Genomic DNA, 18,345 nt, shown 5'->3' with positions numbered 1-18,345 from the left:
GCTACTAAGTAAACCTTCATTTACACACCAAGTCAAGTAATGCTCTTTTCCCCTTTCTTTCCAAATCGTACAGAAACTTCAAATTAATATTACCATATTCAGCCCTTTACGGTCTAAACCAGAAAACAAGCAATGTACTTCCTAACCAATACATACGACAAGCCCTTACAAATTCACCGCGATTATGCAACCGATTACGTCATAATAGGGTTTCCATAACATTCAACTACTCAGACTACCATAAATAAACCACCACTTGGCGATAAATGAAACAACTTAGCGATAATACAAGAGGTACCCTTCTCTCTACTGTAACCAAACAAAGCCTACAGGGTTCTTCCATAGTACGAGATATTTAGCGGGTTATGCTGAGAAATTGTTGAATTCTTTCTCGCTCAGATTTCCGTATAGCGCAAACATGGCAACCGGCATAGCAACATAGCATAGCGTAAACATGGCAACCGCAAAATATACGTGAGAAGTAAGCATCAACTTAGCAATCAACGTTCTTAGCGTGAATTTCGTGTTTAAAAAAAACGGGGGCCGTAATAATAAGTACCGAAAATTATAAACAAAAATGTTTACTAATTTCTTTTTCTCCCCATAAGCCCTTAGCAACTGCAAGCTCTGTGATGACTATGGATGATGCGGATCTAGAATGGAAGAAGGAAGATCTTAGAGTTACACCCAATGAGACAGCCACCAGTTTAGATCCCTCGCTAATTCATGGGTCTAGTGAAATAGAAATCAAATATGACGGTACCAATAAAAATGCAGATTCAGAATTGAGGCCTTTTGGAACGTATATAATGAACAAAACTCAGTTAGCAGTGCCATCTCGCGAAAGCAAAGCATATCATAGAAATATTAAAAAATCTAATTCCTTTAAATCGCCAAAATTTACATTGACGTCTCTGGATAAAACAAAACGAGAAACGAATAGAGGTAAGCTTCGAAACGAGGAAAATTCTGATTACGATGGAAATGATAATAAAACTGAAATTTATTATAAAAAGAAATATCCCTCTGAATATCGGATGACTGACGAACCTTTCTCCAAGATTGATGATTCTGCTAATGTAAATAGGTGGAATAATAAGACTCAAAAAAAGTCAGATAGCAAAATACATATTTCTTTTACGGATAAAAACCACCAAAACATACGAGAAATTGAGATTACCGATAGCCCTTTCACCTCCAAAGGATCTATAGGCCTAGCTGGGTTTAAGATACCAGAAAGTGCTTTAGAGAAAATTACTTCTGAGTATGCTGATGAGAATACTACGCACCTGGATGAAATTAGATTACAAAAAAACAACAAAGATCGTATAATCATACGTAACATTACTGAGGTTTCCGCAGAAGAAAATCAGAATTATGATTACTCAACATTTGATTCTCCTCGTCAAAAAATGGGGAAAGCATTTATAAATAATACAGTTATCCAAGGATATTTATTTCATGACGACGGAAGGAGACGGTCGAAGACTGATACCAAAATGAATATCGAGAAATTAGGTCGAAAGTTACTGGAAATGTCGAAAAATAAACATTCATTGAAAAAAGAGGAAGATAAGTCTAAGGATGAAATTTTTATGGAACTTGAAAAATTTCTAAAGGAAATAGTTTCTAAAAACTTCACAAAACATAAGTCAAAACTGAAAGCACCTGAAGAAAAGTTAAACAGTATTGAAAATATCACATCACCTCTAAGTAATCAAAATATTAAAACGTATAAAAAGAGAGCTGAGAATCCAGGTGTAGTCTACATAAAGAATACGAAAGTATATAGCTCAAACGACTTTAATAAAGAAGAAAAATTATTAGAAAAGACACGGCATCTTTTAGCTGTTATTAGGAAAAAAATCTATGGTATAAATGCAAATCAAACAGTGTCTACCCATAAGTGGAATGAAATGCAAGGCATTTCTATTCCTACTGAAAGCAGCATATTTTCTAAAATGTCATCACAACAGAAGAACCTTGCAAAATTATTAATTAAAAAATTGAAACACTTTAAAGCGACAACCCCAAGCTGGACTGGAACCCAAGACATTCCTGTAAGAAATATTGTTGAAAGCAATTTATTCTCTAAAATATCACCAGAGTTAAAAGATGTAATACAAATATTAAGAGAAAAAACTAGACAGTTCCATCGGTTACAAGGAAATGCAAACAAAATACTTAAAAACAAGAATAAAGCTTCATTAATAGAAGAGGAATCAATAGATATCGACACCAAGAATAACACACTCAACAGCCGGTTAGATAAAGCTTTGATACAGCTTGCTCGAATAAAAACTATTAAATCAAACTCAGACAATATTAGGCCGGAAAAATCGGAATCCATTGCAAAATTAGAAGAAATTTTAGAAAATACTACCAATGCGCTTTTTGAATCCATAAAAGCTTTGGAAGGATATAACGTACATGGTGGTGAAATGGATATATCTGGTAATCGTAACATATCATCGCTCTTCATATTTATTCGGCTGTTTGGTGCGAATTTATTGGCTGAATTACGAAGAAGTTCCTTTCTGATCGAGAAATTTATCACAAACAACAATGGAACACTTCATGCAAATAATTTTCTGACAGACGTGAAAAGTCAGAATTTTTTATCCCGTTTCATTGTTGGGTTGCTGACTATAATATTTTTAATCCTAGTAATTATCATATCTGTTTTGTTCCGTCAGCGTTATATAAAGGAAAGAAGGCAGTTTGAAAGTAATCAATTTTCGTCATCATTCGCAGAAGATAAAGGTAATCAGGGACCACCAACAGCAGGGTTAAATATTTACAACTGCAGCGGGAACTCTGCTAATATGAAAGGAAAATGTGTACAAAAACAGAGCAACAATTATTTCAGAAGTACCAAAGGATTCGTTCCAAAAGGTAATTAAATAATTCACCATTTAAATTATTTCTGATCTGTTTGTCAAAACTTAATTTCAGTGCAATTATAAATGGTTTCAACATTATTTAAAAAGGAACTCCAACACATTTCGCATAAAGTTTTCGATTTTTATAAAGACCTTTTGTTAATAAGGGCCTTTTTACGATTACTTCGAATTCAGACTAGAGCAGATATATTAAAAAATTATAGTAGACAAAATACTGACTTCACGGTTCAGAATATTTTACACGTATAGATGTACTACTTATTTTTAAAAATTATGAATTTCGGTACTTTTCCGTTTCGTCGGCGCAAATCTCGCCAAGCAGACTTTATTGGCGACAACATACAGTATACACATAAAAAATATTTAAAAATATGTTAGTTCTAAGAATTCTTTTTAAAAAAGAAGGCATAAACATTTTAATATCGCTTAAAATTTTATAAAAAGCCAATAAATAAAGACAACAAATTTGTAAAAAGACATTAATTTAAGAATTTACTATGCTTTCATGGTTCAACATCCTGATTCGCCGGTTCATATCACGTGACCCCAAGCGATCTCATGTCACGTAAACTACTCTACAAAAATCTAATGCTCTCAGTAATTATCTACATTAATTTCATGTTAAATCTTAATTTGGAACACAAGTCTAAATGCAAGAAATATTTCAATTTCGTACGAATAACTTTCTCAGAAATTATGTAAAACTGCAGTGCTTTACTTCGCTAATGCATTCTCATTAGAATTGATGAATTTAACCCTTGACATTAACTTTTCTATATTTTCGGCTTCGGGTAAACGCTGTGATTGCATCCTAATTGACTTAATTGCCGAAAATTGCCTTAGACATAAAACTGAACTATCTGATAAAAATTCTATGTAATGATATGCCGGTATTGAAAGAAACAATCAATCTGATAAGAAAAAGCTGCGACTTGTTTTGAAAATGAGGCGTAAAAGGTTACCAGCGAGAACATTCCGTTTGGCATCGGTTGTACCATTATTGACGACTTTATCGCTTGCGCCGGCAAAACGGAAAAGTACCTGAATTTCATATCTATAAAATATTTCATTCAGCAATGCTATGTGGTAAAGCCCTTGATTGAGGGGAACAAACTACCAAAAGAGCCAAATTAGATATGAAAATTTTTAAATTCATTTAATAAATTGTGATTATTTACTTACTTGACGGAGACTACCTGGTTTATCCGTACCTCAGTAGTAGACAAAGGAAAAAAATTCGGTTTGAATCATACAACTCAACTTTCGGTAATCAATACATGTCTCTAATCTTTCTCAAAGACCTCTACTAAGGTTATGGGGGAAATGTAATCTGATTCTTCTGTCTCTTGGATAATTTCTTGAGCCGACCTCTTGTTTTCTCTTTTCTTCTTCCGCTTTCTAGGTTCATTGAGTATCACAACCGAAAAATCTCTTTTAATAGAGATTACATTTTGCTTGAAATCTAGTTTCACACTTTCGAAGTTACCTAGCTCCTTCGCTAACACAGCGGCGATTTAATTTTCCCCTTTTCATTTATGAATTTATCTTTAGTTTCGGTAGTCATGTCCCTTTTCGAATCGTGAGGTGCGTGACCATTAGTTTCTTCAGTTTATCAGAAGAATTCATTTCACACACTTTTATGCATCCATCAAAATAAGACTGCAGTACATAAAACGTTTCCCCTTAAATTGTTTGGCTTCTTTGTATGACTTGCAAATGTTTCTGGGTTTAAACGGTAATGATCCAACAAAACCACCTTGATTTTAGCTTATTCTCGTGTTTCTGTAGTCTTTTTGCAAATTATTATCTGCCCTACCTCCACTGGCAAAATAGCAATAAGGTGGGCTGTGCGTTCGGTTTCTCATAAAGCTCTGGATTCGATTTAGAGTTCAAAAAAGAGCTAAATATATATTAACATCGGTTACCTGGACATTCAATTTTGGCATGAATCTTTGCATTTTAATCATGTTTCGCTGAAATGGAATATCTGAAAGATTGGGAATGGATTTCCTAATACTACTCACGGTTGTAATTCTTTACTTCTTTTGCTTAAACTGCCTTTCTCTTCTCGCTGTCTCTTTCCCTCTCGATAACTGAAAGAGTGGCCTTAATTTTTTTTTTTTTTGTCCAAAGGGATTTGAATCCCGAAGGACTATTAGTTTCGTTTTGGCATTTTGCGTCGGACTCATAAATGTCGGTTCACTTTTCAAACTGTTGCCACAAAATGTTAGAGTCCTGCATTATATTTGAAGAAATTAAATAATGAAAAATCTGCATAAATGTATGTATATTTCTCGTATTGTGATAAAACAACGGTACATAGAATCATCGAATTTTGAATAACGTAATCCTCCAACGAATATGAGCATGTGGAAGACCAAATTTGAAATTTGTTTTATGATTGATTTCCTATTTTTTAAAACTTTGACGAATTTTTGATTAACAAACTCAAGGATTTCAAAGCGAGCAATGGCAACGTTGTGCAGAAAAAACATTTTTATCTCCAGCGCGTGAGTCTCTGTATCGGAAATTCTAAAGATATGCTCGTTTTAAAACTATTTTGCGATATTGCTGTTGCACTGGATCTTATGGTTTAAGTGCGAGGAACATGATATTTAATAAAGAAAGGTAACACACAAAATGTTAAAAAACGCCCCTTTGGACGTAATTTAAAATCTGAAACATTTCAGATTTTGTTTTTTTTTTATTATTATTATTATTATTTTTTATTTATTTATTTATTTATTTATTTATTTTTTTTTTTTTTTTTTTTTTTTTTTTTTTTTTTTGACCCGCAAGCGGCCAAGCGGTAAAAGCTGCTGAACAGTAGCAACTCGGTCCAGGGTTCGAGTCCCAACGAATGGGCTGGATGCATGTGCGCTTTCGTGGTTTTTCCCGTGTGCAACTTGGATATGAGCCAGTTTCCCTTTAAAATGGCCTCTCCACGGGGAATCCCTTCCCTTCCATGTAGTGCATAATGGCGGAGCACGGAATAAAAAAATAAAGACCTTTTCTTGTTGAAACCCTTCACTGTTTAGAAGTATATCGCTTAATTGTGCTTTTTTCATTCCCATATTTATATCAAGACCACAATTCTTAACTAATTAAAATAACTTAATGCTTGAATCTCAGTAAATACACCATTTTACTATTTCAGTAAGTTCTAAAGATTCTAGACATTAAATTCTAGACTTATTTAAAATACAATAATTCTAATAGATATAGATCTGTTTTAATATGCACTAACACTTCCTAAACTCTCAAAATTATACTCCAAAATACACATTTTCTTATACTGATAATCAAATTTACTAATTTACATCAATTCACAAAATAACACACAATGTATTGATAGTATGCATAAAAGATTGAACTTCACATCCAGTTATGATCCGCATTCAATATAATTCACCGTTAATATTAAGGATATTTCTAATAAGTAATTCACATATAATTACGTTCTCACTTTACTTAAATACATATTTTCTCTTACTGTAGTCTTGATTAGATTACTGAATTAATATACTTTGGAATTTCAGTGAAATTTTACAATTTTTTTCACAGATATATTACAGTTAGTAAATGTAGATGTTTGTAGTTTGATTAACAATCAACCTAGATCAAAGATAATGACTGAGCAAATATTGCAGTTTGATTCGCACACAGTGTCAATCACAGTTTTAAACTCAATGCCTTTAAAAAAAATTTTACCTTCTACAAATATTACAGTTTGATTCACATACACTTTCAACCCAACCCCAGTTTTAAACTCAATACCTTTATAAAAAAAATGTACCTTCTACATTCCCTTAAATAACCTTAAAGGTAATCAACATTCAAAATAAGAGAGTTCATGTGAGTAATAAGAGGTACTCACATGAACTCTCTTATTCTGTAACACGAACACCACACTTCAGTGTAGGGACTTCCGTCGTTGCTCCGTCAGATAAGCTTGGAATTCAACTGATCATGATCTGGCGATAACGTACCTTCGGTGTTCAATTCTTGCTGAGCTCTGTCGAACTTCCAGCGGCGAACGTTTTGCTGTTATCTCGGAGAACTATACCTCAAATATAACATTTTCATCAAGCTGTTCTGCGGAAGCCATGGCACTGTCTTGCCAAAAAATCTTTACAATGTTTACACTATCTTCACGTAATTAGCGAGATCCATAATCTATATCCCTCCCACCACTTATATAAGTCTGTAATACTACAGACAATTATCAGATCAGACTGCGAACATAAAGGTATGAAAACCTTCATTTTCATGCAAAAAACTGATTACAACAATCATCAGAGGAACATCGTTATTAAATTGTCCGTCTCTCGCTCCCAAGAATTGTTTTTGACCAGTTCCACACAAGCGAAAAAAGCACCCAGGCAAAAATCTCTGCGGAATATTAAAATTTTTAGTGGAATTTAATAGTTACTTCGGAAGATGGGTAGCTTCAGGACACTGGTTCCTGTCGAAAAGATCTGGATAAGGTTGACCAAGATTCACAACGACAAATGAAGATTATTATTTGGCACTTTTAACGCAGTGACACAGGACTGCTACAGCTTCACGGCTTTCCCATGAGCTGTATGCTACCACTGAAACCCGAGTTTCACTGTTTATAGTTGGCTGAAGGCTTGATGTGATAGGGTTGTATGCAAGAAGACCCGCTGTTTGTATCCCACTCATTGATTAACACTCAACCTAGATCAAAGATAATGACTGAGCAAATATTGCAGTTTGATTCGCCATGGCACTGTCTTGCCAAAAAATTTCGTTTCAGTACTCAACAAAGTGCAGACAACACGCGTCTTGGACAAGACTTCAGTAAAGTGCCATATTTTTTACAGATGAGTCGAGATATCACCGATATTATATTGTTCGGTTGATGCACATGCTTTCTAACATATCTGTTGTTCTCAGCATAGATTGTCCATTAGTAAAAGTAATGCACATTACTCAGTAATAATAGAAGAGAATTCGTGTTTTTGATTTCGGTTATTTGTATATAAACTTGGGTAGGAAGCACATGAAAATGTCGTTGCACAGGATTTTATAAGGGGCCGGATTAAACAATTAAAAGAGCCGATTCGGGCCGGGGTTTCCCCTCCCCTGCTATAAAATACCTTTCTTCTACTGCAAAATTATTATTTCTAAATGAACAGCAACATTTATCCTTTTTTTTCGTTAATTTCTTTAATGTTGATATAAATAATCAACCTGCGTCTAAGTGATTGAAATAAAGTAATTAGTGCTACAACTTTCGGATTTTGTTTAAATTAGAAAATTACTGAAAATTACTCGAAAATAATTAAGAAGTGTGATAATCTTTTTATTTGCAACAGGAGATAGATACAAAAGCAATAAAATAGTGAGGATAAATGATATTGATTCAATCCTCTTTGAGGACTTTTTTAACAGGACAAACCCGTAAGTGAATCATGGTTGCTACAAAATGCCAGAAGGTTGCCAAATGTCAGAAAAGACAGATATTATGGCTTCAAATAAAGTGTTGGCCATTCAAAATGCAACATCATGAAGAAAGCATCTAAAAAGCCTGAAACATGCATCATTTGTATATCGCGATGGAATATGCAAATGATTACGATTTCAGAGCAAGTTATGGGCAAATACAATGCTCCTTATAACCCGTATATAACGTGAGTAAGATTGCCGTTTTGAATAGTAGGAATTGTTCTCTCGTAAGATTTTTGTTTGGGCAGTTTCAGTATGCCTCGTAGAAAAACACGAACATCATTTGAGCACGTTTCTGAGTGCGACCGAGGCAGAATCGTTCGATTGCAGATTATCCTTCAGAGAAATCAGTCATCGTGTCGGACATAGCCAAGCAACAGTCATGCAAATATGGAACCGCTGAATGCAGGAGGGAATGATTGACAAACAGGAACAATTGCAACCGCCTCGTCGCACCACTCCCGGCAAGACAGGCATGTTGTACGCATGATATTGATGAGCGCACTACTACATCCGCAACCATTTTACAACGAATGTAGTCTATAAACAAAACAGTCGCGGTCTGCAAGAACAGTTCGGCAGCGTTTAAAGTACAGTGGACTGTCCGCTAGGCGTCCATTGCTTCGCTTATCTTTAAACCGCAGGCGTTTCCGTTTGAAATGGGGCACTGAACGGCAGAGATGGATATCCGAATGGCATGACATTGTGTTTTCGGACGAATCACGTTCCTACTTGTAGTACCCCACGATGATCGAATTAGTGTTTAAAGACACCATGGAGAGAAGCTGAATTCCTTGTACTGTGAGTTACTTACTTACGTCTGTAAGCCTCGTGGAATACTTCGTGGAACACGAGGAGTTTTGTATCTGTTATCTTATTTTTTTTTTTTTTTTAAATGCGTTTGCTAATTCATGATGTCGCACTTATCTCTCTCGCAGTGTATTTTGTCCTCCGATACAATCCATTGGTTGAAAATAAAAATTATGAAACCTAGGTGATTGTTTCTACCTATATATTATGACGGAGGAAAAAAAATGTAGCCTAGAATTTCATATTTCAAACTTATAACTACGAACACATAATCAGAAACTTCAAGTCATACTTGAAATTCTGTCCTGTGATACATCTTAATGTAAAGAATTAAGCCTGAACATTATTTTCGGAAATTTGCTTTCGAAAAAAACCAGGCTTCATAAATTAAACAAGTAAGCATATTATTGAATGATCTCATTTTAAAATTCATTATTTCTAAATGTTAAATATTTGTGTAATGAAAATAAATGTTATAAAAATACGCTAAAACAATTCAATAACCTTGTAGAGACATTAGGCATATTTTTGAAAGCAGGCAAGATGAACTTAGCAACCCCTTCGCCGGGAATCGAGCCGCGGACCTCTGAAATACCGGCCCAGTGTGCAGACCACCACACTACGACGGCTCGCCAAGAAGGTGGGAGAAATACCTTATGTACTTCCTCTTTTAAAGGGCGACTGGGATTTTTAGGGAACCCAATCGCCAAATCATGGGTGAGGAGAAATCATCATCCACCACTCTTTTAGTTCGGGCGCCATTTTAGAGACATTAAAGATTTTTTTTTGGAAGCAGGCAAGATGAAAGATTAGCAACGTCTTCGCCAGGAATCGAACGACGGACCTCTGGAATACCGGCGCAGTGTGCAGACCGGCGCACACCAAGAAGGTGGGAGAAATACCTTATAACCTATTTTTAAAACAAATTGTTTTCATTATTTTGAACACATAAAATCTCTCCGTTCACTACAGATATACAACATAGAACTTATAAAAGTAACTTAATTAAAACATTAAACATTTCAAGCATAAATAAAATGGACAAAAACAAAGGATAGCAGTCTGGACTTCACAAAAATAGATAAGCTTACTGGCCAAATCACGCCAAACGTTTTGAAATCTTTCTTCATCTAGAGATTCAGCATTATGTCGGCTCTAGATTATTCAGCATAATCTAGAGTCATCGAAGGTAGGGCAAGAAGAAATTAAATATTCAACATGAAGTACTACTTTTTTTTTTAACACTCACATAAATTATTGGATTCAATCACGTTTAAAAAAAATAATGAAATTTTCTGTGACTGATGGCGCAAAGCATTATCTAAGCAAATTAATATTTGCATATATATCATTCAATATTTAAAAAAATTAAATGCAGAATTATTGCAAATGCTTCCTCAAGTCTTGTGATTTCCAAGTTAAAGAACGCACTGCCCTTGACATTCAAATAACGAAAGAAAATGAAATTTTAAATTCGTGCGTGTCGACTTTCTTGTGATATATGATGTATCGGGTATGAATTCCATCTTCAAAATAAAGAATTTTCTAGGAAAGGAAATTCCTAAGACACGTAAAATGTTTATTTTATTGCGCAACGCGTATTTCAAAGACAGTAAGATACAGATCCAGCCAGGGGCGTAGCTAGAGGGTGGCAAGAGGGGGCATCTGTCCCCGGGCGCAGAATCCAAGGGGCGCCAAACTGATGTTACGACATTTTAGAATTAAATGTTTTCCATCCTTGGCAAGCAGTAGGGGGCGCGAAATCTTCAGTTGTCCCGGGGTGCTGAAAACCCTAGCTACGACACTGGATCCAGCAAGCCAGAACATTCTACGATGATATCCAAGGTCAGCCTCATTGGTAAAGTGGTTAACAATGCTGGGGCTGCCGCACCGTTTGGCCAGGGCTCAAATCGCGAAGAAGTTTGTAGGCATCTTCTTCTTCTTCAGGTCAGGTATCAGGCACCTCTGCTAAATAGCATTTTGTGCCAATTTGCGCGCCAAAAATGTTTGCTCTTGCAAGGCGATTATTTCACCAAGGCCATCTTGATGTGAGATGATCTTGATTATATTCAATCTCCCATCAAGATGGTCTTGATTTCCCCGAGTGTCTGTTCCAGCCATTTAGTGCTTACCAGATCTGCACAGTTGATAATACAATGAGGCTCGTAAGAGCCTCATTCTCAAGTATACAGGATAGGAAGATAGGTGCAATGCCCACATTCCTATTCTATTCGCTATATCAAAAGCTCAAGGTCGATAGCGTGTTCCTCCGATAAACGTTTTTCAGGATGTCCCTCAATGAGTACAGCCATTTTGATGACCGTAGGAGCCCCCCCCCGAAGGTATAACCCCTCAGGTCTATATCTTTTGGCAGTCCTGGGGCTATATTCTGCTCCAACTTTTGAGATTGCCTTTTTTCCCCACTTTCCCTTGGGTGTTTCACTCCAAGTACCTTTGGCAATGTTCAATCCTCGAGAACGTTTCTTTCTTTTCTTTTTTTGTTTGTGTGCGTGCGATTCAGTATTGCCTGTTGCTGGGTAAGGCAAAATACTCTAGAAGTTGCTAGGCATTTTAAAGTCTCCGTTAAGACAATTTAATCGCAGTGTCATTCACCCTAAGCACGGGTCGCATAACACCAGGGTTACGAGAGGGAGTTCGCAGGTTCTTACTTATTATTCGGAGCTATCCTGTAAGATAATACAGGATATCCGGCAATCCGTTAACTGCCGATGCGCCTGGTAGCCATTCAAGCCCGAGGTTGTAAGCATATAGTATCCGCCAGTATTTTAATGCTGCGGCACGCAGATCTGGTAAGCTCTAAATAGCTAAACAGACCATTGTGGCAAGCAGCATTAAAATAGTCTGGAGTGTTGAAAGTCCTTTCCAGTAGTTTAGTGATAGGGAAGACGGAAAGAAGACTCTAATGATCCAATAGTCAAATGATTATGTGACCAAGAGATATTGGCCTTAACAAACCAATTCAGGAAATTCCTCATAAGCATATCACGTGAATAACAATCAGATGAAGTCCGTTAGCGATAAAAAGGAGGCAAATAGGAGAACATCGCTGTTTTATACCCCAGGCAACTATCAAGTAGTTAAGAGAAATCAGAGAGTACGCTTCCTAAAAAAAAAAAAACAGAGATTAAATCAAACTAATTAGAGAAATTTTTATCTCAATGCGCTACATACGGCCAGATGTTAAAATTTTCTGGGATAATCTCAAAATTTGAAGAGGCGGAGAAAGTATATGCATTTAATAAAGAGAATATCTCACTGCACTTCCGTGGGTAGTCGACTACATAATTAACTTTAAAACCATTGTGCAAGAGTTTATTTCTAATGTAATAATGAGCTTCAATAATTATTCTAAGGATCTTGTTTTGAAGGAAGACTGAAATTCATCCATCGTGGTGCTCTCCAAGGAACTCCAGAGCTGCATTATAACTGCTTTTGTGACTATTAGTGGAACAGTGTTATAACGCACGTGGGCCGGATTTGCAGTACACCTTGGAGGTGTGTCGCGTCACAAAAAGGAGCGGACTTCCAACATTTATCATATCGTGTTCAAAATTTGAAAAATGTTTCATTTCATTTCATCTGGTATTCATTTTTATATAAATTTCGAATACTTAATGAAATATTACGTTTTGTTGCATCGTTTATAATAACCCTGAAGAACTAACTAGTCAGAAGCCTATCAAAGTCATTGCAAGAAAAGCCGTTGAGTATTCATTTTTTCTTTCTAGAGAGCGGGTAATAACCAAAAATAGCAGCAATATTCTCACCTTTTTCTAGTCTCCAAATAAAATGTAAGATACTGTAATACTTCATTCCTCAGAGCTGAAACATGAAGTAGTAGTTTTCAAGTTACAATCAAGTGTCTCACAAAGTTTAGAATGAAGACTATTCTCCGTATGTTAGTTGAATCTGATAAGCATTTTATTTTGCTGTTATCACCACTTGGCAGATCTATTAGTAGTGACTGACAAAGAAATTCTGTCCTGCAAATAAATATTTTAACGAAGTATGTACAAGTTTATTAGGAAAGACCGCAGATTTCTCGATCTGAACGGCAAGTGACAATGTCACAGAAATAAGGACTGAACACGAATATAACGCTCTTCACAAAAATACAGAACTTTATAACACATACAGATAAATGAGAAACAGTCAAGTGAAGTAACGCTCATGTCACAAATAATAGAGTATATCGTTCAACCTCTCAGTCTCTTCTGCATTATGTTAAAATTTGCTATGCATCAATAGAATATCACAGCGCAGTAGACGCCTGATGATTGGTTTGGTTTGTTTGACAACGGCAAAGTACTCGAGAGCTACCTGCCTAAGGGAAGGGATGTCTTCGTAAAGGACTTTCTAAGCTTGAATAGACGCTTCAAATGAGAAAAACAACCATGCAGCCAGCCCTTTTCTCGGGATTCGATCACCGGACCGAACTACCAGTGTTCAGCTACTTACCGCTCGGCCGCTGGTAGACGCCTGAAGGTGAATAGTATTGGGAACCACATTCACTGTTAACCACAAATTATGGTTAATCCAACAGTAGTTAATAAAAGCTACAGGAATGAGATATAACCCATATTGTAATTAACACAAAAAAATATTAATAACGAATTACTTGTTATTTTAAGCAGTTTAATTTAAATAGCAAGATTTTTCTAGTAACTTAATACGTTTAATTACGATCTTTAGTTACGTAAATTAAATCAGCATTCAAAAGGAAAACACATTTCGAAACTAACAGAACAATATTTTTGTTTATGTTACTCTCGTGTTTCGATATGAGTTAATGAAAGGCCTTAAAGATTAATGGACTATACACTCATTTTTATCATTTAACAAATTATTTTATACGGATGATTTAATAATTTATATTGATAACATTCCAGATTATGTGCAATTAAATTGCGTATTGCTGTGGACAAAAAAACTGTTCTCTAAATATTAAAACATCATCTGCTATCACCTGCTGTTATCACGTATATTTTCTTTTCCTTGTGTACTTCTCCCAGGTTACGTTAGGTTATTTGGATATAACAAAGCGCACGAAGACTGTCTGCCTTAAGAGAGGGATGCCTTCTAAGGAAAATTGACTCGTATTCATGGTATAGTATAATAGACAAAGCACGAAAAACTATCATACAACCAGACTGTTCGCCCACGTTGAACTTTCGGTAATCACCAGTTCAGGGTCAGCGCTGGACATTTTGCTCCCTGGTCCAATACTAGCGGTTTCTAAATTCTGCAGCTCAGTGCCTTTTTAAGTTCTAGACATTTTTTTGCTCTTAGTTACAGCCGCGTCTTAACTACTCGGCCTTTTTTTGTAGAAATCTTGCTTCTTTTTATGGTTTGTGATAGTAATTTTTTCGTTCGTTCATAATACTTTTTTAATAAAGCGCGGTTAACCAGTATCTGACTGTAATTTCCCTTCACAAGGGCTAGATCTTCATGTACCCTAATTCATGCTCATTTTCTATCCACTCACTTTTTGCTCAATCCTCATCGATGCCCTTATGGCTGTCTTATGAGGTTTTAAGTCAAGTTCTAAGTTAACATGAAGCTGTGGTATCTCACACAAACACTGTTTCATCACCAAGAACATTTCCCAAAGTGCATTACATACCGATATTTCGCTTGGAAAAAAAAGGGAAGGTTTTACATAATCGCTTCAATCGGACATGAGAAAGCTCTTACACGGGAACTGAACCAGTACAGCAGCCTGGGGTATGTTAATGGTTTCTTCATATGTAACGTGAATACAAAGCCATTTGACCTTCTAGAAAATTATTTTTGAAAGCATTCCTACCCTTAGGTAGAAAGCTATTTCGCACTTTACCATACTCAAAACAATCCAAGTCAACAGTTGAGTTACGGTTCCTAAAGTTCTAAGTTCTGTATTGTGCCGTAATAGGCAAGCCCCACTTAAGATTATCTGAAGCCCTAGGCACAGTGCTCATTCAGGGTCTTCTACTGTTCATTTATATGTAACATAAATACGAGCTAGTTTCCTTTAAAAAGCCCTCCATAAAGACATCCCTCTCCTTGGGTTGATAGCTCTGGTGTGCTTTGTCAAATAACCTAACCTACCTACTGTACAAATCTATTTTGTCTACTATACAAATAACCTATCTACAATTCCTTTTTATTGTTTTCGAGAGTGAAAACAAGATTGTAAGAAAGTATGGAATAATTTTAAGACCCCTTTAATATCTTGAGCATTAGCCCCATGCCTTGTGAGCCTAACCAATAATTAAAACTTTAATTAGGGGTACTATAAACAAGTTCAGTCAGCCTGCTCATGATTATTTTGTATATGGCCATTAAGACAAGCTGTTTGAAAGTTGTTTGGGATTTACTGAGTGTTAGGAATTTTCTAACGTGATTCTCCTAAGAAGCTATGTAATATATTTCCTATAGATGTAACTAACGACTAAATATTTTTATCTTAACTTTAGGAAAAAGGAAAGAACACACACCATCAGATGAAAATTATTCATTGGAAGAGGTCATCATGCAATGCTGTACTAATCAAGATGCATTTCCTGTACAAGAGAAAATGAGCAATTTCAAAGAAAGAATTTTTACTACTCAAGCAACAGAGAAAGGTAAAAATGTTCATAGCGAAAGTCGGGATATACATGACTATGGTGGAAAATTTTCTAGAAACAATATAGCGGAAGCTTCTATAGCGGAAGCAAAAAAAAATTTGATGACACTGAAAGCGGACAGAATGCAGAAAAATAACAGTGAGCAGATCTCTTTTACAAAGCTCACAGATGAAAAAGCCAGAATGAATGACACTGAGAGCAAATCAAGTGGAATGATGAGATATAAACCACACTTTATAAGATAAAATAAAGCAAAGTAATTGATTAAAAAATTTCATTTTCATAAAATGTAACAAATACACTCTATACACTCTTAATTATGTAGAGTATAACTTCTTATCATCTTATAAAAAGTTATTATAGCGATGTGGTTTCAACTAACTCCTTTCCGGAGATTCGCTGTGACAGCATTTCAAAACATGATCTTTTACCGAACTCAGTCTATTCAAGTATTTAAAAATTATTTTTCCAGTACTAATGTGCTGCAAAAATGCAAACGTTCTAGATTATTTAAAATATTCTTTCTAACTTTTAGTTCAAAACAAATTTAAAAAATCTATGAAAAGTCTGGTTCTTTCAAAGTACCAGATCTTACATTCAAGGATTCTTTCATTAAGAGAAGCGGGGAGGCTTTTCCCCATACTTTTGTGAGTTCTTTGAGTTTAAATCATTCATAGTAATATTTCTATTTTATTATTGGAATATTTAGTGGTAAATAGCTTACTCTGATAATAGTATATGCAAGAAAGCAACCATGAAATAATTCATAGATACTGAGGAGTAGATACAGAAAATTTTAATAGGTTTAACAATTTGTCTTTGGTAGTTAGGATGTCTGTATTCAGAGCTATCAATTAATAATGGTTATTTGTGATATTTAGTAAGCTTTGCAAAATTTTATTCTCATAGTTAATTTTGCTGATATAGTTAATATATGCATTGGCTCTTCCAGATGAGTTAATATTTACATGATCATTTTAATTTTTTCCAGTTTTATATTTTTATCTGAGAACTAACTTACAACCGTTTTGAAATATGAATTCTATTTGATACTTACATATTATCCCACTGATCATGAAAGTATCGCCACGCAATACTGTTTAGTGTATATTATGCCATCACAGCACACTCATAACATCTGTGCTTTCATATTATGTAATACAGATTGATTCTGGATAAGACAATTTTTTTTCTTTTTATGAAAAAAGAAATAAATAAACTGTAAACAATACGGGACTCTTTTGAGACCCCATAATTGGAACGAGTACACTCTAAATCCTTTAACGAAGATCAATTGGAGGGCAAGTCTGGTGCCAGCAGCCTTAGTAATTCTACCTCCAATAGTATATATTAAAGTTGTTGAGGTTAAAAAGCTTAATTAATCTCAGTTCCAGACAGGTGGTCTGCCTATAGGTGGTTACTGCCTCTTCTGAACAGCCAGTTGATTTCCTTTGATGATCTTCACCGGTTGTCTTGAGTGACAGGAAAGTTTACTTTGAAAAAATTAGATAAAAAAAATATATTAAAATTTAAAATCTGCCTTCTACAGAATAGTAAGTAGTGAATTATTTTGAATAGTTATAGAATCCTATCAAAAAGAAGTGTGTATTAGAGCAAAAAAATAATGTACTTTATTTGAATATGGATAAACAATGGTAATGCAATATGAAAAATTATGACAACAGAACATCCACTCAAAAAGAAGCGTGGTTCAGAACAGGAGAATAACATTTGTGACTGCACTCCAGTTTATTTACAGCTTGTCAAGAGAATTTATATCTCTTGAATGTGTCTCTAAATATGTATGTCATGTCTCTAAATATGTGAACATGTCTCTAAAATGAGTCTCTAAATACGAGCACTGACTCTAGTAATGAGCAATGAACCAGGCTGTTGGTATGTGTGGCCCCATTTCCCGATCTGGCTCGACTCGGGGAATCCCCTCATCAGTTCACTCAGTGTTCTTTGAGCTGCGTGTTTGTGCGCTTGTTAATTGTTTATTACATTTAATGTCGAAATAATTATTTCATGATGCCAGCTAAGAAGATTGGTGCCTCAGATAATGCTGCAAAGAAAAATAAGGAAGCCATAGCCATTCAAAATTAAGAATGAAATCAAAGATAAACAAAAGCATGGTGTAAGAGTGATGGAATTGGCAAAGACTTACACCTTTTTGACATCGACAATCTGCACTATTCTGAAGAAGGAAGAAATTAAGAAACGATGTAGGCAAAGGAGTTACTGTTACTTCCAAGCACCGTCCAAAACTCGTAGAAGCTGTTGCTGGTGCCTGAATGTCTGCTATACGAAACTTTTCTCCTCTCTACCATTGTTGCCTAGCAATGACTCATGTAATGCGCATGTGTCAACATCATTTGTTTTTTGTAATTCTTTTTATTAGCTTGTTCGATGAGAAATTTGTTGCTTGGATTTGTGAATGGCTGCTAATTGAGCGGTTAGTTTTCAAATAAAATAAAAGATAAATTTAAAAGAAAATTAGTTTTGTTATTTCATAGCTACAGTCCAAAACA

At 35.2% G+C, this 18,345-nt stretch overlaps 1 protein-coding gene across 2 annotated transcripts; it reads left to right on the top strand.

The window, feature by feature from the left end:
• The first annotated feature begins 614 nt into the window (after nucleotides 1-614).
• LOC118188024 (uncharacterized) lies at nucleotides 615-18,299 on the top strand. Of its 2 annotated transcripts, none has more exons than XM_035358361.2 (2): nucleotides 615-2,895; nucleotides 15,662-18,299. In XM_035358361.2, exons 1-2 carry the CDS (start codon nucleotides 633-635, stop codon nucleotides 16,057-16,059), a joined length of 2,661 nt encoding a protein of 886 aa, XP_035214252.2. In that variant the 5' UTR covers nucleotides 615-632; the 3' UTR covers nucleotides 16,060-18,299. The 2 variants fall into 2 exon arrangements, with proteins under 2 accessions (XP_035214252.2, XP_035214258.2); XM_035358367.2 differs by lacking the exon at nucleotides 15,662-18,299 and adding an exon at nucleotides 5,703-5,914.
• Nucleotides 18,300-18,345: the final 46 nt, after the last annotated feature.

The sequence above is a fragment of the Stegodyphus dumicola genome, chromosome 3 (genome assembly GCF_044657685.1).
Source record: "Stegodyphus dumicola isolate Sdum_Otavi_A_Nest chromosome 3, ASM4465768v1".
NCBI classification, from domain to species: Eukaryota; Metazoa; Arthropoda; class Arachnida; order Araneae; family Eresidae; genus Stegodyphus; species Stegodyphus dumicola.
The sequence above is the reverse complement of the archived record's forward strand: the minus strand, read 5'-3'. Positions and strand labels throughout refer to the sequence as shown.